This window comes from Styela clava, chromosome 3 (assembly GCF_964204865.1).
Source record: "Styela clava chromosome 3, kaStyClav1.hap1.2, whole genome shotgun sequence".
Lineage (NCBI taxonomy): Eukaryota > Metazoa > Chordata > Ascidiacea > Stolidobranchia > Styelidae > Styela > Styela clava.
In genome coordinates, this window is record NC_135252.1 from 25,064,151 (window position 1) to 25,085,250 (window position 21,100).

A 21,100-nucleotide genomic window follows, 5' to 3' on the forward strand; every position below is an offset into this window, starting at 1 on the left:
CCTTTGAAGTTCGAAATTATGTATAATAAAAGCACTGTCAACTTTGCCTGATTTTCTTTTGAAATGATAAAAAATCACGCGGGTTCAGTAGATAGATAATCTGCAGCTCGTGACATCGCAGCAAGTAGGATGGGATTTGTATCGCTATCCCAAATTTATTTGAACGTCTCATGATATTGAAGCTTGCATACACTAGTAATTATAACGTTCATGTTTTCATGCGCGGCGGTGTGGCTCAACGGGCTAAGCGTTAGGAATACGCTCGCCACCGCACCTCTAATTACTCTGCGTGGGTTCGCAGGTTCGAATCCCATACAGGGATGGTTATGTGCGAGAGGATTGCTGGACTCCTCGCCGTCGTTGGGTGGTTCACGTAACCGCTGGTCGGTTACGGCTTCCTCCACCACCATCCGCCATATGGATAAGCCGTCTTATCGGCTTTCCTCTCCCCGGGATAAATATGTAAATCCTATTCTATCCTATATCATGCTGCGTTCTTGTATTGTCACAGAGCTTTGGGACACGGAGTAGACTTCTGGATCGTTTTGCTAATATGTTGTTGTTGTCGTTCTTGTTGGTATTTTTCTTCCTGTTTTTGTGAAAACAAGGCTTTTCTAATTCACTAATGGACCAATTGGCTAAAAAATTTCAGTGATTAAAGATTGTGTTTTTCGCTAGAGGGCTATTTAATTTATTCCTAGATTTTTAATGAATCCTATGATATCTGTTATTTCGTCCAATATTCCCCTATATTTTTTTTTGACGCAAAGCTACGCGGAACTCTGAGATAAATTGTTCCGGTAGGTACGGTATGAAAAGTACTTGTTTTGGACTTTGTGTCCATATAATTGAGCATTGCTCTCTTTTTATTTTGTGATGATTTATTTGAATAATTAGCACATAAAATTAGGTGAATGGTCGCCTTGGTTACAATGATCTAACTAAAGTATCCCTGCAATTGGGGAACCCCTTATATGACATTCAGTCTTAGTGTTCATATATTTTAAGTTTCTTGTTCACCACAGGGCTGGAACGCAGACAAGATGTTCCAGGTTGCCGACGATTTTTTCCGAGACATGGGATTGATACCTGTGCCGCAGGAATTCTGGGATGAAAGCATGCTAACGAAACCAACTGATGGACGAGATGTCGTCTGCCACGCCTCTGCATGGGATTTCTACAACAGGAAGGATTTCAGGTAGTGTTGGCTCATTATGCTAAGCGTTAGGAATACCCTTGCCATTACAACTCAATTACCATACATAGGTTCGAAGGTCCGAACCCCGTAAGTCGTGGGATTGGCCCATGATTCGACTTGACCCGTGAATCGGGGTTCAAAGATTTCTTCCAACCAGTGTTAATAACTGGTTGTGTACACATGTGTATCGCTGATTATGCTGAGTGGATTCGAATCCTGTGAAAGATATTTATCTGCGAGAGGATTGCTGATCTCGTACATCTTTAAGTCCATGTGTCTGATTTTGTTAGAGTGAATAACACAGCTCAATTATTAAATATACCTCAGAATTTGGCCCGCGGGTCGCAGTTTGGCGACCACTGTTCGAGAAATTTTCATTGTGGTTCCGTTACACCTAAAAAGTTGAAAACCACCGACATATAGGAACACTGTTATATGACATTCGTCAATATATTTTATCATTTATTTCTTATTCAGAATCAAGATGTGCACGACCGTTAACCAAGGAGACTTCGTAACTATTCACCACGAGTTAGGTCACATCCAATACTTCTTGCAATACAAGGATCAACATGTCATGTTTAGGGATGGTGCGAACCCAGGATTCCACGAGGCTGTGAGTTTAGTATAGTTAGTGCACAAAGTTATTCTGACTATATGCAGTATTGACTTCCACGGTTACTGGTGGCAGAATATCAACTAGTCAAGTTGATCATCATTAAGAAACACTGACATCAAGTTGTATAAATAGACACTTAGCTAACACAGACAGTCCCCGAACTCGTAATAGGACTAAAATAGGCAAAATTGAAATAAAATTATGGCCTCACCCTAACCTGGTGCACATACGTCGGGAACACTGATTTAGATCACACTATAATCCGGAACCGAGTCATTCACTCAAGTCGAATTGATTCCGAGCCGGCATTTATCAAAGATTCGAAATGACTCAAGTCATCTAAATTTAATGATTCAAACTCAGCCAATCAGAATGAAGTATTACCATCTTCCACCTTTATCTATGATCTCGGGACCATTAAGGGCTTCCTCCGATCCTACTGGGTGTAAGGCACCGAGTTTAGATCTTTGAATTTATCCATTATACTATTTTAACTTTGAATATATATTAAATATTATCTCTTTGTTCAGGTTGGAGACACACTGGCACTCTCTGTCAGCACTATGGATCATTTGTACAAGCTAGGATTGATAGGGGAGCCTTCTGACGACAAAGAAACCAACATAAACTACTTGATGAGCCAGGCTCTAGACAAGATCGCTTTCTTACCATTCGGATATTTGATTGACAAATGGAGATGGGATGTATTCAGTCAAGATGTGAGTTTATAAAATTTTGGTTAGGCCGAAGAAATTTTGTGTTTTTTCGGAGTCAAGAATCCTACTTGGGTGTTGGAAATCGCTTTCTCAACATTTGGGTATTTGTTTGGAAAGTGCAGATGGGATGTATTTACTAAAGATGTGAGTTTGTTGTTAAATTTTGGTTAGATCGGTGACATAGGTATTTCTTGAGGGTGAAGAAAGATTACGCGAACCACCTTACGGCGGCGAGGAGTCCAGCAATCCTCTCGCACAAATTTATCCATATTTATTTACCTTTTCATGTATAGTGGAGGGATAGCCATTGACACTACTTTAAACAACATATACGTTAGTCCAAAGTGATCGCTTATAACTCTTATATCAGTATTCTTTAGACTTATTTAATAATGTAAGCACTGCAATTTGAATGAAAACGCTTTCATGAAACATAATTTAAAAAAATCATTTTAGTCCGCAGCGAAGAATCTAAACCAAGACTGGTGGCAATACAGGACCAAGTACCAGGGCGTGGCTCCACCCGTGGAAAGAGCTGAAGATGATTTCGATCCAGCTGCTAAATTCCATGTTTCGAATAATGTTCCTTACATCAGGTATGTCTCTTTTAATTTATTGAACATTTTGCGCAGTAGGGCATTGGAGTTGGGGATAATTTACACCTGACTTCGACTCAAAATTCCGAGCCGTTAAAGAGGAAAGCGATTTCTTACAAAACAAGGACAAAAATTCTAACAACAACTTGACGCAACTCAGACACTTTTCCGTAGAATGCGGAAGTGCTGTAATGTCAGGAATAGGGTCATCCTGAGTTTGCCCAAAATTGATTGCGGGGAACTCCCAAAATATGTGAACCAAGATGACGGACACTGGAACGTAGTATGTGTACCAGGTTAGGGTTAGGCCATAATTTCAAGTACAAATACTACGAGAGTCACTTGGGTAGTCCCCGAACTCGTAATAGAACCAAATTTGGAAACTTGGAATAAAATTAAAGCTTAACTCTAACCTGGTACACATACTACGTTCCTGTGTCCGCCATCTTGGTTCACATACTTCGGGAGTACCGATTGCAGTACGAATGTTCAAAACCACAATAAAATAAATGTAATGATCATATGCCTATATGGTCCCAATTGCCATTGTTTGTTGTGCAATTTTATCATATCCCGATACCCGGATTCATAATTTTTGACTCCTTTCACCTTTTCAGGTACTTTGTGAGCTTCATCGTGCAGTTCCAGTTCTACAAATCCATGTGTGACGAGGCGGGTTATGTTGGGCCATTGTACAAATGTGATTTCAACGGCAGCGTTGAGGCAGGAACGAAACTCGGGTGAGTGGTGTAAGGAGTGTAGAATATTATTTACGGAGCTAAATCCGGTCACATTTATTTCGTCGTTCTTTGCAAACTAAAAACTCGAAGTTATTTTCCCGCTTTCGTACAGCTAGGATGAGTGGTGTGTGGAGTGTAGAGTTAAGTTTCCGGAGCTAAATCCGGCAAGATATAAAATATCGTACTTATTAAATACTCGAATTAAATACTCAAAGTTCTTTTCTCGCGGACGCAAAGCTAGGATGAGTGGTGTACGGAGTGTAAAATCAAGATACCGGAGTTAAAAAGCAAATAGATATATCTGCGAATTAAAAAATTGAAAACCTAAATGAGACTGTAAAATATATATAAAAGCAAACCTAATCTGACACTTCTAATTACCAAGTTAGACCGTAACAGCTAGCGGGTCCGACCGCAGGCAGGAAAACGTGTATTTTCAAGAGTCTTGAGCGGACATGGGCAAAGTGCGGCCCGCGGGCCAAATTCGGCCAGCTAGGTAAATCAATCTGGCCCGTCTAATGCTGCCACAATCAAACTAAAAAACTAAAACCATATTTTGATGTTTTAGCTAGAAAATAGCTCAAGGAATTTGTTGAGATTGCCATTAAATTTAGTTTCGGTGCGAGGCTTATTGTTTTTCATATTTGCTTTTGTAACACTGTAAATATTGTTCATAAAATGTAACTTTTACGTCACACTTACATAGGTGGGCAAACTGTTTGGCCCCTGGTTCAAAAGCCTTGCACACCCCTGGTCTCGAGGCTTTAAAAATCATTTCAAGCTACGATTTTTTTTTTATGTATGATACAGAGAAAAAAAAAATTTACATTTCAAAATGGGTCCGACCCCCAAACGCCCCCCAAGGGTACCCCGATTGGGTACGCCCCTGTCGCGAAACCCCGGCTAATTACCACTGGTCTAAAATCTTTTTCAGAGCAAAAATGCATGACACCCAGAAACTTTAATTATCTTTTTCTTTTGCAGCAATATGTTAAATCTCGGCTCCAGTGTTACATGGGAAGACGCCTTACGTCAAGTCACCGGTAGTTCCCAGATGTCCTCGGCTCCTTTGATGGAATATTTCGCGGAATTGAAAGAGTTCTTAGACACAGAGAATCAGAAATTTAATGAAGTCATGGGATGGCCTGAGTTTGGATTTATTCCCCCAGAAAGTGAGTTTGTCTGTTTTTTGTTTTTTTTTAATACTTTTGAGGTGTGTAAGGCGACATTGTCGCAAGCTGAAATTTTTTGACTGATACCCCCCTGAATAAAGTGACCTCATCCCAATTTTAAGTTTTTTGAAGTTCCAGAAATATGGTGTTTTCCTCGTTTTTCATTTTTTTAAAGGCGAGGATAATTTTTTTAAACTTATTTTTTTAAACTATTTTCAAATCTGGGAGTTTTTACATGCTGATTTGTTGAGGGAGGGACTGGAGTGTGAGGGAAGTAACTTTGTCATGGGCTGACCAGACTTTGAATTTGCCCCCTAATAAGTGAATGTAGGGCCAATATTTCATTTTGATCGTTTGTTCATATGGCATTTGTAGCAATTCTTTTAACATATTTTGCCTTGCGATTTTGCTAAAGTTACTGCCTCCATATTATCCCTTCGACTTTCATTTTTAATATATTTCAACATTGCTCTTTTTTTCCATTTTAGATACTGTTGTTCTTGAGAACGGTCGCGTCATAGTGGATGACGGTAACGGAGCTACAACTACGTCATCAAATGTATTTGTGACGTCATTAGCCTGTATCATAATGGCACTTTTGAAATATATTACTGAATAATGACTTCAATTTTTTCGTGAATTCAACAAGGATAATTTTTATGCATTCCATTCAATCTAAACCTCTTTTTTGCTAATCCAGAAAAATACATCGAATTTTCAGTTATTTTTACCGCTATCTACTATTATACTGGTAGTTATCAGCACATATATATACCGTGTTTCCCCGAAAATAGGACCTAGCCTGAATTTTAAAAATGATCTTAATATAAGCCCCCCTCTTAGAATAAGACCTAGTCATAAACGCAAAATATTTTTCGACCTTGTCGATAGCAGGAAAACTCTTCTACACGTTTTAAATGATTTATAACCTATTTTTGCCGTTATTTTGAATGAAAACGTGTTATTTATAAGTAAATGGATATTTTTTTTTTGTATATTCGAAAATCTTTCTCTACTCTACTGTAATTTTGTTTTTGATGAAAGAAAATATAAGACATCCCCCGAAAATAAGCCCTAGTGTCACTTTTCGGAAGAAAATTAAAATAAGAACCGGTCTTATTTTCAGGGAAACATGGTATCAATTAATTTGCGTCAATTTTATCACTTTTTACTAGAAGTAAAATCTTCATCGATCTTCTATAGTTTGTATTTTAACCCTGCAAACTGAGATAGAGTTACTGATGCGTGGCATTCATTTTTAAGCCTGCAAACTTAGACAGATTTACTTGTGCGTGACATTCATTTCAATCCTGCAAATTGAGATATAGAGTTACTGACGCGTGGAATTCATTTAACCCTGCAAACTGAGACAAAATTACTGATGCGTGACATTTATTTTAACTCTGCAATTCAGATAGAATTACTGATGCATGAAATTTATTTTGCCAAATTTTTTTTTAAGCATGATGTTTTGTAACAATCGATTTTTTTTGTGTTCCATTATATTCCTCTTTCTTCAATTATGCAGTAACAATTATAAAACAAATAGTTGAAAAATTGTCTTTTACTTTCTTTTATTTCGGCTATGAGGCCATGACCCAAGGCTACGGAGATACTTGACTTTTTACGATGTGGTTCTTCTTTCACTCTTCAAACATAGCTGTGAGCGATCGTTCGCTGATATGTTATAAGTTAAGGTTTTTATAGAGATTCAATTCTTCGATTCAGCTTTGCCTACCCTATGTAAAACTTCATGAGAGAGGTAACGCGATGCCAACAAAATCAAGCGCTTGAGTCAGATCGAAGTCGAGACTTCTTTATTACTGTTACAGCATTTTTGCGGTATACGCATGTTGCATGTGTTTCACATATACATATGTTGCCTAAGCACACTGATGTCTTTGGAACAGAAGCATAGAACGAGGATGAGTAGCCAGTCTCTCGTAGTAAAGCAGCCATGCGCGTTAAAAGTAGAAGTAAGATCGGGCCCAAAAATTCCAGCCCGGCCTGACCCAGTCCCGTGGGTATTAAACCCGACCCAACTAATTAACTGGATTTGCAGGCCAGAGCCGAAGCAAACCTGAAATTTCATATTTTATTTAGGAGTTTTTGAATTGCCATTGCAAGAGTTTAGTGCAGTATGTGTCGTGTTGATGAGGCAACTCCGTTTTTTTGCAGACCACGGTCTCTCGTGGCCGAAAGGTCTCATTAAAAAAAAAGTCAACGATGAAGAAGCCCGACCCCATCCGACCCGAACATAATGATTGACATTTCAGGCCCGCCTCGCCACGACTTTCGAGTCGGGTCGGTCTCGGGCTTCAGATCATAGCTCTAGTTAAAAGTCTTGTTGCACATTATCACGAATGAATTGCTGTTACGTTCCGTCTGACCGAGGAAACACTATATAATATGTATTATTACAATACACTACAGTATAGTAATAATAATTTACTTTATAATTACTATACACTACAGTATTCCTGTAGGGTGCGTGTAGTATAAAAAAGTATATGACGCATTTACCAATTTAAGTCTTTTGCGCCAGACAATTCAAATAAACTTTTCAAATGTATATAGTACTCTCATAGTGGTATGTCATAAGTCCTGCAGTATACGCAAATAAATGTATAAGATGTAACGCGCATAACGGACTCATTAGCGAAAAGGCATAATAAAAGAATAGACAGTTAGTCTTTGTCCCAAGAGGTTTAGTGACGTCAGAAAGAGTTGGAAATGTCACATAATTCAAAACATTATAGTAAGAATAAAAAAAAAGTTATTTTCTAGGGCAGTGATCGTCAGTCGATGTTTTATGGAATTCTGGGATTTTTTTAATGGTTACATAATCTTTTCTCTATGTGTTTTACTTCTAAAACTTTGAGTCACGAGACGTTCGAATCCGGAATGGAGATGAAATGAGTCCCACTGGTGGTTACTCGAGGAATAGCCATTACATTTACGATTTGATATTGTTTAATATGGTAAAAATATATTCAAATATTCTATTTGATTTGAAATTCTGAACTTAGTCAATTACTACATTTCGGGCAGTTCTCGTCTGTAATTCGTTCGATTAAAACTTATTTCGCAACTAAACCTTCTGGCTCGAAAATTGATTATACGAAATATGGTTTCAACCAAAGTATAAAATTCAAACATACTCGTTGGCGTATTTCCTACCAATCATTATACTCAATCACTTGACTCTTCAAACGACAAAATCAAAAACTAACCCTTTCGTGGCACCCGGCCAACTTTTTATCTAATTTCTCCAAAATTGAGACTCTCACTAGTGGCTAATTGATTACGAGTACGAGTCGATTCAGTTTATTTATTACGAAATTTCGTTTTGGTAAATATGATAAAAATATATCTAAATATTTGATTCGAAAAAGAATATTCGTACTAATGCTAACTTACAATTACTTTATTTTGCTCTCATCATGACCAATTTTAATTTACCACAACTTTAACCAGCATGACAAAAATTAACCCTTTCTTCGCATCCAACACACTTTCAATCTACTTCGGTGCGAAATCAAGACGAAAAAAGTACACGAAATATACGGTGTATTCATGAATTCTTGTTACAAGCACAATTCTTGGCGCTTCAGAAGTATATGTACCAATATGGAGGTAACTAGTTTTGTTCGCCTTTTTACATCAAGTTGTGTAAAAGGACGGAAGCCTATGGGGCAGGAGGTATATTCACTTTGCTAACACAGTAACAGGAACCCGAACTCGTAATAGAACTGAACTAAGGGAAATCTTCAACAAACATGACAAAATTAACACTTCTATATACCGTTTATTCATAACGTTCTTTTACAATTACAATTTTGTTATGATGTCAGTTCTTAAAATATCTTAACCTGATTTGTTTTATTGTAATTAGTGTTTATTTAAAGTGTTTGCTACTTCATTTAATACTCCTGTAGGAATATATTTGGCCTTTAATTTTTGTATAAAGACTTTGTGAACAACCGTATATGTTTATTTGGTACTCCCGTAGTATGTGTACCAGGTTAGGGTTAGGGCATAATTTTATTCCGATTTTCCTTATTTCAGTTCTATTACGAGTTCGGCACTGTCGGTGTTTGCCAAGTGTGTATATCCCCCTGTCCATAGGTTTCAGTCTCTTTACACAACTTGATGGAAAGAAGGCGAACAAAATTAGTTACCTCCATATTGGCACACACACATCTGGAACGCCAAATTCTGAAATGTAAACTTACTCAGCTTAGCTCGAATCTTCTCGCTGCTTTTTCTATTAACCCTCTGCTCTCAGAACAACGAAAATTAACCCTTTTCTCGCATACAGCCAACTTTTAATCTAATTCCTCCAAAATCCAGACGGAAATAATCTTGTTACGACTTCAAGCCACAAAGCCAATTAGTCGCAAAGGTGGATTCCCTTGGGGGGGTTCGCGGCACCAGAAAAATCTGAAATTAGCATTTAAAAGCGACAGTTGAATACAATGCAGGATTTTGAAAAGGTCGTGGGAGTTATATGCAGGGTTCAAATCAACATTTTTTTCGTGTTTTTTTAGTACAGGGTTTAACTGAACATTTATTTAGCGCGTACTTTCAACTCCAGATTTCTTAAATGCACTTTCGCAATTTTATTCGGCGGAAGTATTCGTACCAAGATGACGCACAACCCTAAAAACCCTAACCTGGTACACATACTATGTTCAGGTTGTGCGCCATCTTGGTACGAATACTTCGGGAGCACCTTTTATTCATTCTTTAACGTAGGGTTGGGCAACATTTTCTTGTAGGTGAGCCATTTAACCGTCTTCAGATATCTAGATGAACCACGAATTACAGTAATAAAGGCACCGGACAAACGCGAAAATATCGACGCATGGACAAGAGCAAAAATCATCATGTATTTTTATCCATGTCAGCACATTTGTCATGATAAACTGTAGAATAAGTATTTTATGCTTGGTGGGGAAAATCTGAGTGATGACAGGAGCCACACTAAATGTCTTAGCGGCCGGGCTGTGGCCCGCGGGCCGCCTGTTGCCTATTGCTTCAATGACATGATTATTACCATGATTTACTTTCAATTAGTCTGGTATTCTCCCCCTATTTTCTTATCAGTTTACATTAATCGCTTAGTGGGGCGGTTTTTGAGCAACGCTCAGTTCTAACTTTGTGTCCTAGCATTAGGTTTACATTTTTTATCCCGTGGAAGAGGAAAGCCGATAAGACGACTCATTGATATGGCGAACCACGGCCTCTTGTACGGTTACAAGTCGGGTACTGGATTAGTCAGCCAGGTATTATTTCAGATGCATGGACTTTTGCTGATATCCAGTCGATTTAAGCCTAGTTGTTAAATAAGAGTAGAGAGAGAGAGAGGTAAGCCGATAAGACGACTTAGTCATATGGCGAACCGCAGCCTCTCGTCCTGCTACCAGTTCATGTCAAGTGTGGGATCAGTTGGCCAGGTGTAAGTTTGAGGAGCGTGGACTTTTGCTGCTATTTAGCCTAGTTATCAGATAGGAGTGGTCTGCTGATTTACTAGCGTAGCGATTCATATGTGCATTAAGATGCCTAGATTAATGTTGAAAAACAGGACGCAAAACCCTAACCCTATAAACCTAACAAATACTTGTTTTACAGCAAAATGCTCTTGTGGCGATTTTCCGTGCGGGGAAATTTCCGGACGCGGTGGATTTCACATAACTGAAGTTCTTAAAAATCTTTGTGGAGAGAAACAACAAATTGAGAAATTGAATATCGAAGTCGGGACAAGATGTAACCAGCCCCATTTGGGGGGGGGGGGATTTTTGTGTAATATTGTAATACGTCACTGACTCGTGCCATTTGTCAGATAACGAACAATTGCCGAACATGCACTACGTTTACATGGCGACGATTATCGTGCCAAAACCGTATTTTGAGCGAATCGTGTTCATGTAAACACTTTGGTTCGATGGCCAATCATGACTCAGCGTGTTTGCATCGTGATATCCCAACACGATTGCACAGGGTAGATTAGAGCTGACACGATGCTTTCCTCGCACGCGCGAACAGGTTTTGCAAGTGTAGTTTAGGTCTATAGTGTTGCTCGCTTGCTCTGCGTGAAATGTGTGATACCGGTACCGGTACTGCCACAGCGCTTCCGTTGGCAGAAAGTTTTGGCTTTTTTAAAAGTAATTTTCGATTCTGGATGAAATTCTCCACCATCAGAATTGTTAGTCTTGGATCCGTCGAAGTCAAAGGGAACAACAGTTTGTTACCGGTACTGTGTCGTGCGCGAATTGCCGAATTCTAGTACTGGTACCAGGGTAAGTGTGGAAGTTGACCGTATAATGTAAATATGAATAACATGATTATGTTATTCATATTTATCTTTATAATACTATCGCAATCAAGCATTACAGATACTGGTACGGTATGCAATAGAAAGTAAACAACTGAACAAAGAGAAAGGACTTTCAGTTTAGTACACAATACACCTTATAATGTAATTAGGCAAATTACTGTATACAGTCTGACAGTAGGTTGTTGAGAGTAACCGCAAGTACCATGAGTATAGTGCAGTACCACGTCAGGAAGAGATTTTTATTTGTCTTTATAAATCATTTCATTGCATATTTACAGTCGAATATATTGCCTGCTATGCCAGTACAGCAGTATGCCTGTACAGCTGTATGCTGATTATGAATTTAATTTGCTTATAAATGTATAATGTTACCTAGTGCTGTAATGCTGGTAGATAATAGGCATATATATGATCTACGGATAGACTTACCATTTATATGAAACAAAGACCTGGACATTGCAAAATTAAACAAACCTTGGTACAATACCGAGGATTTGCAATATTCAAATCATTGGAAAATGTGCGATTTATTCCGCAGTTTTGAATAATCTAACGACAGTTCAGCCATTGTCAAGATGTTAAGTTGGTGTATTGATTGTATACTAAATGCTGAAATGTAATATCGCAATATAGTAATTCTCACTGGACTAGTAACTGTCAACTGTAGTAAAGTAAGTTGTAAATCAATTGGGGATAAATTGTCTGCCTCGGTAAAAAAATAAATTTATTTCAAAGAGTTATATAATTTATTGCCCATATAAATCAAACTCTCAGCACAGTAGCGTATTCAGTTCACTGATTTATATTTAGTTAAAAGTTACCATAGAGAATTAGTATTATTTTGTTTACGAGAAAAATGGAGCCTGCATCTACTCTTAAAACTAAGTGGGAAGGCAGCGAGATTAAAACAATGCTTGGCATTGTCCAAGAAATGAATTTGGTTGGTCTGCTTGACCAAAAGAAGTCCAGGTCAGAAGTTCTGTACAAAGAGGTTGAGAAACAGTTGACAGCAAAAGGATATGAAAAAAGGTTTGAGAACACCATTGTTATGTTATTAAGTGGCAGCCTATTGATTCCAAATTTCAGAAAAATGTGTTGGCTTTTTAGCAAAATATCATCATTTACAAAGTTTGTTCAATTCTAGTGACTAGCAGTTTGTTTTCAGCTTTTAATTTGGCTAATTGAAGAAAGGTGTTCTTCCATTTGTAGTTTCCAACAAATACGTAATAAAGTCAAGGCGTTGCGTTCCAATTTCAACAAGATAGTACGTCTGAATTCTGTCAGTGGGGCGGCTCACAAAACATGCGAGTATTACGATGAGCTCTATGAAATTTTCGGCCATCGTCCAGCAGTTGATTATACCCATATGGGAGTCAATTTTGGAATCACCAACACGGTGTCACTAGGTAACTACTTTTCTTTATTATTTTTGATTTATGCAGTTGAATTCTACATTTTTTCCTAATTTATGTGCATACTATCATGCTGATGATTTTTATTTCAGAAATCGAGGAATCACAGAATGAAATGCTTTTTAGCACACCAGAAGATCAAGGTATGTCTTCTGGAGTAGTTCAGTCTAAAATGCTATGAAATAAACTCGTATATTTCTACATGTTAGCCAAAAGTGGACCTGTCTCAATATTTGACTGCTAAGGATAGTCGCATTAATCAACTGGTCTCTCATTCGCTATCAAGTCCATGTGCCTGCAACATTCCCATACCCGACATGAACTGACATCCAGCCATATGATTACGCCGTCTTATTGGCTTTTCTCTGTCTGTGGATAAACATAGAAATTAGATTAATATCTACCATGCTCTTTCATGCACATAATGTTAATTGAATTGTTTTGCTTAGGTGCTGAAGAAGGGGCAACTTCATGCTCAGGTGGTGAAGAAGGGGCAACGTCATGCTCAGGTGCTGAAGAAGGGGCAACTTCCAGTACCGACATTTCATCTAATTATGGCGAGAATTCAGATTCTGGTATGTATGAACATATATATACTTAAATATGTATAAAAGGTCCCAAATGACTAAGTCTTACTCAATCATGTATCTGTAAAACTTTGATAAAGAACTGGGCCTTATCTAGCTGGGAAAACTTAACTCTCTTATGCCACTATGCAGGAAAAAGACATTCTGTTGACTTGGAAAGCCTTTTCGAAAAGCAACGAATATGGGAAGAAAATATGATGCGTGAACAAATGGAAGCTCATGCCAAATTATTACGAGAGGCTGTGCAAGAGATGGGATCGGTATTTTCTGCATGCGTTTCACAGCTTTCGAAAACTCAAGGTAAATGCACATAAGTTTTGTACATGCATGAATTTCAAGTTCGTCTTGTCGATACCGCACCCCTTGACTATATGAGAGTTAGCTGGTTTTGAATCATGGGGCCTGAACTCGAGTGTTAACTATTATTGTACTGAACATATACGATCGCCATTGTATATATGGTTATGGAAATCCTATTCTTTTATGTTTCTATTGCACACACTCCTGCTTCAAAGAGCGCACATAATCCGAAGACTTTTTTATCTGTTTAAAATTTCTTTTAAGACACCAACAAATGAATCTCAAGTTTACTGGGCCACAACAACCATACTCAAGTGTCGAAAATGCGTTTATTCTCAAAATGACAAATTGAAATTGGTGCATGCTACAATAAATATAAAAACCAAAACAATGTTCCACTTATGTGCAGAGTCATCTAAAGTAAAAGGCAAGTTCGTTAAGATTAGTGAACAAATCCTGCTGAATTAATTGCAACTGACAGGTGAAAAAATGTTCAAAAAAGTAATATTGTTAGTCTCATTGAGAATCAAATAGGGAAGTAACTACAATGAACTTTTTCTCAAAGGAAAATTTTCCTCCAAAAAGATTCTCAATGCCTCCCTATTTTGTACTGCTTCACTGCAATTGCTGGCCGCTGATCTACGTTCCGGCTGTGGTTGGGCAACATAAGTTTCATTTGACCATCTTCCTAGAAATACATCTTTCCTTTTCTCACATATATTGTGCAGCACACAGCATGTTGCGACAACCTTTGGCATAAACTTGTAGCTAATGTCGCATCTTTTAGATAGACATCTCCATCTGAATATAATATTAATTAATAGATTTCCTTTCAATAGTGCTTGTCCTTTCATTGAATTAGTTGTAATAGGTCTTTACCTGCTTTTGAGTCGTCCAAATGCATGTTCCACCACATTGCGCGCAGATGAAAGATACACATTAAAAGACTCTTCAGATGGATTTAAACTTCCAGAGTAACCTTTCATGAGCCATGTTTGCAAAGGGTATGCTGGATCGCCTAGTATCATCAGCGGGACGTCACAATTTTGAATTCGCTTTATGGTCTGTAAAAAAATATTATAACTACTGTTGTGACCCTTTTGAAATGAATACAACGTGCTTGTTACCGAAGGAAGACTTCCTGCCACAGCAAGCTTGTACAGCGAAGAATTTTTCAGTACTGTTGCATCATGCACACTTCCTGGCATTGAACAAGATATATCTCTGAATCTGATTGAAAATAACTTTAAATAATTAAATATGCATTTGCATCAGTTTAGTTTATACTCTAACGATGAACTTCTAGAAACTGACATTACAACTAATCATCAGGATTTTTAGCTGCTTGGGTGTTTTTCATATTAAGCCTGCTTTCTGTAAAGAATACCTCACTTAACTCTATATCTCTCTTACTTACATGCATCTATCATCTACAACAGCCTGTAATATTATAGATGGCCATCCTTTGCGATTGGTAAAATCTCTATAACCTGTCTTTGGCGGTAAAATAGGAATGTGAGTTCCATCAATCGCCCCATATACATGCGGAAAACTGTGGACTTTGAAAATTCGTTCACTGATTTCAATAGCTTCAATATCTGATGGAAAGGCGATATGTTGTTTTGCAATATAATCGGTGAAAACCCTGGCATGAAAATTTTAAAAATGAGTAGTTACATAACCAATGACTTGCTAAATATTGAAAGCCAAGAACTACCTGCAAAATTGATAAACACGGGCATGCACTGTGCATTTTGCAATCCCGAATATATTTGCAACCACCCTGTATTCACAGCAACTAGCGAGTTTGTATAAAGCCACAGCAACCCTTTTTTCCACTGGCAAAGGCGGTCTAACCCAGTTCTGTTTTGGTGACATATAGGGTCTGACTTGTTCCACAATGTATTGAAATGTACTCCAGGATACCTTAAAAACAAAATTTTCTTATTTTAAAAAATTCACATCAGTTCATTTATAACTTGGATTTGATAAAATTAAGTACATATAAAATTTCCTTAAAAAGTCTTAAAAGAGGTAAATCTGTAAATTTACCCGGAAATTTTCTATCCAATCTTCATTGCCAAAATGCTGATTTACGATTCTATCCCACCATTCTGAAGTTCGTGTCTTTTTCCAAAATCTTCGCTTTCGACGTCTTTTCTTCGTAGGTGTACAAATACAATAAACTTTTTTCAAAAAATTGAGCCGGCTACGCCTCAGCATAACCTGACATAGCTTAAATCTTTCATTCATCAGAAACAGCATTATTAATTGCATCATTCGAATCGTAATCAAAGTGGGCAGAACCTGAAAATAACAATATGATGATGGTCAATATCTCCTGCTGCTGTGAGCAAACATATCACCTCCATGGCAAGATCTTATGGATGATGATTCGTCCACCACGAAAATGCCTTATACTGTTATAGAATACACGGTATATGCAGTAGCGAAATCATAAAAACATCAAGTATCCTTTTGGTATTTTGAATAAATATCATAAACTCATCCAATAAACATCAAAAAATAAATATTTTAAATCCTTCACCTGAGACAAATCCATGTTCTTCTTTTTTGTTCCATTCAGTAGCAAATAACCATTTACAGTACTTTCTTGTATAATTATTAACTATGAAGTGCAGAAACGTTACCGTAACAATCGCTTTTCAATGAATGTCTGCATAGAATTTTAAATACAAATTCAACGCCCTATGCTGTAAGCAGTTACCGGTGTTTCAAGGAACGTGGTGCAGAAGTAGATACCTGAAGTGGTATGCCAGATTAAGAACATTAACAACTTACCAAAATAAAATATAACGTTTTTATGTTTTTCTTAAAAAATAGCATTTAAAGTTATGAAGATGACTACTTAAAACCTTCAATATCTTGGTTAAATGTGTACATATATAAAAATTATAAAGTTGTATCCGGTTTGTTCCGAGGAATTCAAAAGAAGGAGTAAAACGTAAAACTGGTAACGAAATCTCATGTCAAATACGATAGTCTGAACGCGCGGGATATTTTTAACCGGATCGAAATTCAATGGTGTCCATGTAAACTCGAGACAAATTATGGCGTTCGATTGTCCGAAATACGATTTGGGAACGTTTTTTGCCGAAACGATTATCGTGTACATGTAAACGTAGTGATGGTTAGATTGAAGCAGCCACAGGTATCCAACAATATCTTGGAGAATCTCTCCACAGACTTAGATAGCTTTTCATCTTCCATTCAATTTCATCTATCTCGGTTGGTTCAAGCCAGGAAAAGTCAGTTTTCAGTGAATCTTTCAAGAATAGAGCAAATTGGTATTGGAAAAGGTCCCATTACATTTGAACCCACGACAATTGCACCTGTATGCTATTGCACCTATGGAATTTTTTTTGTTTCACGGATAGTTAAACCCATACTAACCCTAACACATGGGTTTTAGCACCCGCATGTTGATTGAACCCGCGGATATACGCATGGGTTCAAATGTACATGGGTTCAAATGTACGGTCACCGTTGGAAAATGCGTATGAATTTATGTCTTACTGCAAATGTCGCAAAATTGCATTAAAAATGTGGAAACAAAGCATTATTCTGAACATGAAATGAATTTTAACCTACGCTATAGGTTTAAACCAATTTGTTAATAATTCCATCTCGTTGTATCGATCATTCGTTCTACGTCTGTCAATAATTTGATTTATTCGCTTTTATTTCTCTCCCGTGGGCCGTTACTATACTGTTGAAAATATGCATTGAAATCCATAGGCATTTCGCTGTAATGAAATAGCAAGGATATAATTTACAAACTTATCCCGAGGGATACTAAAGAATATAAGACTTCTCCGGTTGGCATTCCATGTCGGGTATGGGATTAGTTAGTTATTTGTTTTCGGAAGCATGGACTTGGTGGTGGAGGAAGCCGTAACCGCTGGTCGGCTAGCGAACCACGCTACGGCGGCGAGGAATCCAGCAATCCTTTTGCTCATATTTATTCCCGCATGGGACCTGCGTACCTGCACAGAGTAATCAGGCCGACCGTACATTTGAACCCACGTACATTTGAACCCATCATGTGTATATCCGCGGGTTCAATCTATATGCGGGTGCTAAAACCCATGGGTTAGGGTTAGTATGGGTTCAAATACCCGTAAAACAAAAAATAAATTCAATAAGTGCAATATTATGCAGGTGCGATTGCCGTGTATTCCCAACGCTTAGCAAAACATAAGTAGATAGCAACTACTATGGTCCCGCTATGATCATGAATGAAAAATGCTTGTCTTAAGAAATCTGATTTTTTTTTCAGACGAAACGTTGCAGAAATACATTTGTGCCAGTGCGGCAGGGCTCTTGATTTGCATAGAACAGTCATCTTTATTTCTGCTACAGCATTCTCGTGTTGGCCAGGGTGGGCAATGTTTTTAAATCAGGGGCCAAAAATTTTGCCCACATAAACTAACGGGCCATGTAAGTGTGACGTGAAAAGTTACTATTTATAACCAATATTTACAAAGCAACTGATTATTTGGTTCTGATTATTCCTTCCTGGCAACTGATTATTCCTTCTTCTATGCTTTTGTGCTGGCGGATCCGTATGCATATATTGCAAGGATGCTGTAGCAAGAGTAGAGATAACAATCCCAAGTGATTCAAGAGTCCAGCTGCACACTAACACAAATATATTTCTGTAACCGCTTCACTTGTTATAGTTGAACTATGTATGTCTGAAGAAGTCTGACCTTGGTCAGACGAAACGTTACAGAAATATATTTGTGTTGGTGTGCAGCAAGACTCTTGAATCACTTAGGATTTACAAAGCAAGGTTGAAAACAATATGCTCCGTGATAAAACTAAATTTAATTTCAATTCCAACAATTGCCTTGAGCTATTTTAGCCAAAACATTAGTTTGGTCGTGGCAGCATCAGGCGGGTAAGATTGAATTACCGAGCGGACCGAAATTTGCCCAATGTTAGCATACGGATCCGCAAAGGAATAGAGCAATGGAAGGTAAGTTAAGCGTAACCACAACTAATTGCTGAGCGTTTATTCGCTTTTATTTCTCTCTTGCGGCGTTGCTATGCTGTTGAAAATATACGGTAAGTTAAAGAGCATTCCGCTGTCACGGAAGGCCATGTTAAATAAAGAGAAATTGTTTTTAATTAGGTAAGCGAGAACCAACAAAGCATTACTCAGATTAAAGCATGCCAAATATGAGTCGGCAGATAAATTACTGTTGCCAGTAAACAGATAAGTTAAGAATACCAAAATATGCAATGTATATTACCGCAATGACTATCCTATTTAATTCAAGGTCGCTCCAGAATTGTGTGTACGAATATGGCGGTAACTGATTTTGTTCGCCTACTTTACATCAAGTTGTGTGAAGGGACTGAAACCTATGGGCAGGGGGTATATTCACTTGGCTAATATAGTCAGTCCCCAGACTCGTAATAGAACTAAAATAAGAAAAATCGGAATGAAATTATGGTCTAACCCTAACCTAGTACTCACACTGCCGGAGTACCAATTCAAAAATCTTGCTGCACACAGACAAAATACATCAGTGGTGGACAGTTACATTTTTGGGGGCTCCCGAAGTATGCGAACCAAGATGGCGAACATCGGAATGTAATATGTGTACTAGGTTAGGGTTAGGCCATAATTTTAGGTATAAATACTACGGGAGGCTCTTGGCCAGTCTTCGAAATAATAATAGGACTAAAATAAGGAAAATTGGAAAAACATTATCGCCTAACCCTAACCTGTTACCCATGTTACGTTCCGATGTCCGCCATCTTGGTTCGCATACCTCGGGAGCACCCATTTTTGATTAGGTCAGTAGTTACAGATAATAGAATTGGTTACTGGGTCGGAGGTTCAAAACTCAATATGGAAAACTATGCTAGCCCAACAGGTAGGCTAACGTTTATATAATAATAAGAAGAACGATGCAATATTTGGGCCATTATGACGGTATTTTCACTTGTATTCCCAACGGTAATTTATATCCATGAAAAGCATAGTCGTGATTTCAGCAGACACAAGGGGGCCGGAAAAAACAATTCGGTGGGCCGGATCCGACCCGCGGGCCGTAATCTGCCCATCCCTGGAATACAGAAATCCATTTGCCCAATTTTAGCGCGTGAACGGAATAAAATCAAAATTTTTCTGAAGTTTGGCGGCCGATTTCTTTACTCGGATCGATAATGGCTACGTTGTCGCCAATGCTGATTAGCAAACCTTATCGCTAAGTAACGTCTGGAAGGGATCTGTGGTTTGGCGAATGCTTTGTGCTGTGCATTGGTGTTGGTTTAATAAAGCAGAGAGAAAGAGAGACAGACTAATAAAGAGAGAGCGAGAGAGAGAGAAAAAAAAAAGAGAGAGAGAGAGTGAGAAACAGGTAATGATAAAGATGGAAAGATAAAGGAAGAGAGAAAGATAAAGTGAGAGAGGGATAACCTTAAGGCGGGTTGGTCGAGATTTACTTTGCAGTGAGCAATATTATTCGGTTAGTTTGGCAGAGAGTGAAGAACGGCACCTTCAGAATATGTAAGGTGGTGAGACAAGCTGCGAGCTTCTTCGGAACGTTCCGCGGAACAGAAATCGAAATTGCGACTATTGGTCGCCATTCGTAAATCGAAATAAATTTATAGATACCACCAAGTCAGGAGTCGGCAACCTTTGGTCACTCGCAGGCCAAAATTAAAGGTTGCAAGTCATTGGCGGGCCGCACATATTTTTAGAAAGTTAAAAACGAACGGAAGGTCGATGAATCACATTTTTTCACACACGCCAGAAATGAAATTTTGAGCAGCGCGCGAAGATTAACCATTTAAATATTTTCTGCGCCATTAAACCATTTGCACTTAGCATCAACTTTTCTGCGTTTTGTTGCCATTTGTATATTCATAATTAAAATATTGGCTCATTAAACGAGTAATTGTGAATTTTATTTTGTCAGATTATAATAAAATTTAGTCTATACGCGTGTCTCACAATAAATTCTGTTACGTAAAGAATATAATCGTCAAAACAGCTGTTCTGTTAATATAATTCAATGAAGCGTCGCGGGCCGGATTATACTATAAATATACTATAAATATATAAAACAATGAATATATATAAAAGCAAACCTAATACTGACACACACAAAATGATCTTTGAAGTGCAGCAAGTTTGATTTGATCTCATTTAAACAATATACATATATTAATAATACTCTCGGATTGTAATTCCCAAAAACTGTACCGCGGAACCCTGTTAAAAACCACTGGTCGAATGCCTTGTTTGAAGACTTACAACGATCTATCAATCTGTGTAGGACAGTTCTAGAAAAATTCACCGCAGGAAATCTCGCCGCATATGAAAAATCGCCGTAGGAAAAATCGCCTTACTTTTAATAGATTCATTATTTCGGAGCATACC

General features: G+C 37.9%; 3 protein-coding genes across 9 annotated transcripts in view; 2 read left to right on the plus strand and 1 right to left on the minus strand.

Moving 5' to 3' along the window:
- The window catches only part of LOC120342655 (angiotensin-converting enzyme-like), a 34,234-nt gene extending 27,659 nt beyond the window's left edge, over window positions 1–6,575 (plus strand). For both annotated transcript variants that reach the window (XM_078110913.1, XM_078110914.1), the window contains 7 exons: window positions 1,026–1,198; window positions 1,676–1,814; window positions 2,348–2,536; window positions 2,990–3,129; window positions 3,747–3,869; window positions 4,854–5,041; window positions 5,530–6,575. In XM_078110913.1, coding sequence (XP_077967039.1) covers window positions 1,026–1,198; window positions 1,676–1,814; window positions 2,348–2,536; window positions 2,990–3,129; window positions 3,747–3,869; window positions 4,854–5,041; window positions 5,530–5,660 — 1,083 coding nt within the window. In that variant the 3' untranslated portion in view covers window positions 5,661–6,575. The remainder of the gene's footprint in view (window positions 1–1,025; window positions 1,199–1,675; window positions 1,815–2,347; window positions 2,537–2,989; window positions 3,130–3,746; window positions 3,870–4,853; window positions 5,042–5,529) is intronic.
- Window positions 6,576–11,786: 5,211 nt separating this feature from the next.
- Window positions 11,787–14,082, plus strand: LOC120330329 (uncharacterized). Of its 3 annotated transcripts, XM_078111319.1 has the most exons (7): window positions 11,787–12,509; window positions 12,591–12,787; window positions 12,886–12,936; window positions 13,243–13,272; window positions 13,303–13,368; window positions 13,513–13,680; window positions 13,945–14,082. In XM_078111319.1, the coding sequence occupies exons 1-7, from the start codon at window positions 12,238–12,240 to the stop codon at window positions 13,956–13,958; spliced, it is 798 nt and encodes a 265-aa protein (XP_077967445.1). In that variant the 5' UTR covers window positions 11,787–12,237; the 3' UTR covers window positions 13,959–14,082. The 3 variants fall into 3 exon arrangements, with proteins under 3 accessions (XP_077967445.1, XP_039253160.1, XP_039253161.1); XM_039397226.2 differs by having other exon boundaries at window positions 11,801–12,509; window positions 13,243–13,368; XM_039397227.2 differs by having other exon boundaries at window positions 11,805–12,410; window positions 13,243–13,368.
- Window positions 14,083–14,612: 530 nt separating this feature from the next.
- On the minus strand, window positions 14,613–16,337 carry LOC120330328 (uncharacterized). 4 transcript variants are annotated; one of them, XR_013474956.1, is made up of 5 exons: window positions 16,229–16,337; window positions 15,733–15,987; window positions 15,098–15,606; window positions 14,808–14,910; window positions 14,643–14,744 (listed from the first exon to the last, which is right to left on the minus strand). XR_013474956.1 is itself a non-coding variant. In XM_078111320.1 (3 exons), the coding sequence occupies exons 1-3, from the start codon at window positions 16,241–16,243 to the stop codon at window positions 15,394–15,396; spliced, it is 483 nt and encodes a 160-aa protein (XP_077967446.1). In that variant the 5' UTR covers window positions 16,244–16,337; the 3' UTR covers window positions 14,613–15,393. The 4 variants fall into 4 exon arrangements, 1 of the variants encoding a protein (XP_077967446.1); XR_013474955.1 differs by having other exon boundaries at window positions 14,613–14,910; XR_013474954.1 differs by having other exon boundaries at window positions 14,808–15,606.
- Between the last annotated feature and the right edge of the window lie 4,763 nt (window positions 16,338–21,100).

Excerpts from the sequence above, each read along its gene's own strand:
- LOC120330329 (XM_039397226.2), top strand. The coding sequence starts at position 12,238 with ATGGAGCCTGCATCTACTCTTAAAACTAAGTGGGAAGGCAGCGAGATT. Across the intron at positions 12,937-13,242 it reads TAGCACACCAGAAGATCAAG|GTGCTGAAGAAGGGGCAACT; the intron begins GTATGTCTTCTG and ends TGTTTTGCTTAG. Across the intron at positions 13,369-13,512 it reads TGGCGAGAATTCAGATTCTG|GAAAAAGACATTCTGTTGAC; the intron begins GTATGTATGAAC and ends GCCACTATGCAG.
- LOC120330328 (XM_078111320.1), bottom strand. Across the intron at positions 15,607-15,732 it reads ATTGGATAGAAAATTTCCGG|GTATCCTGGAGTACATTTCA; the intron begins GTAAATTTACAG and ends TTTGTTTTTAAG.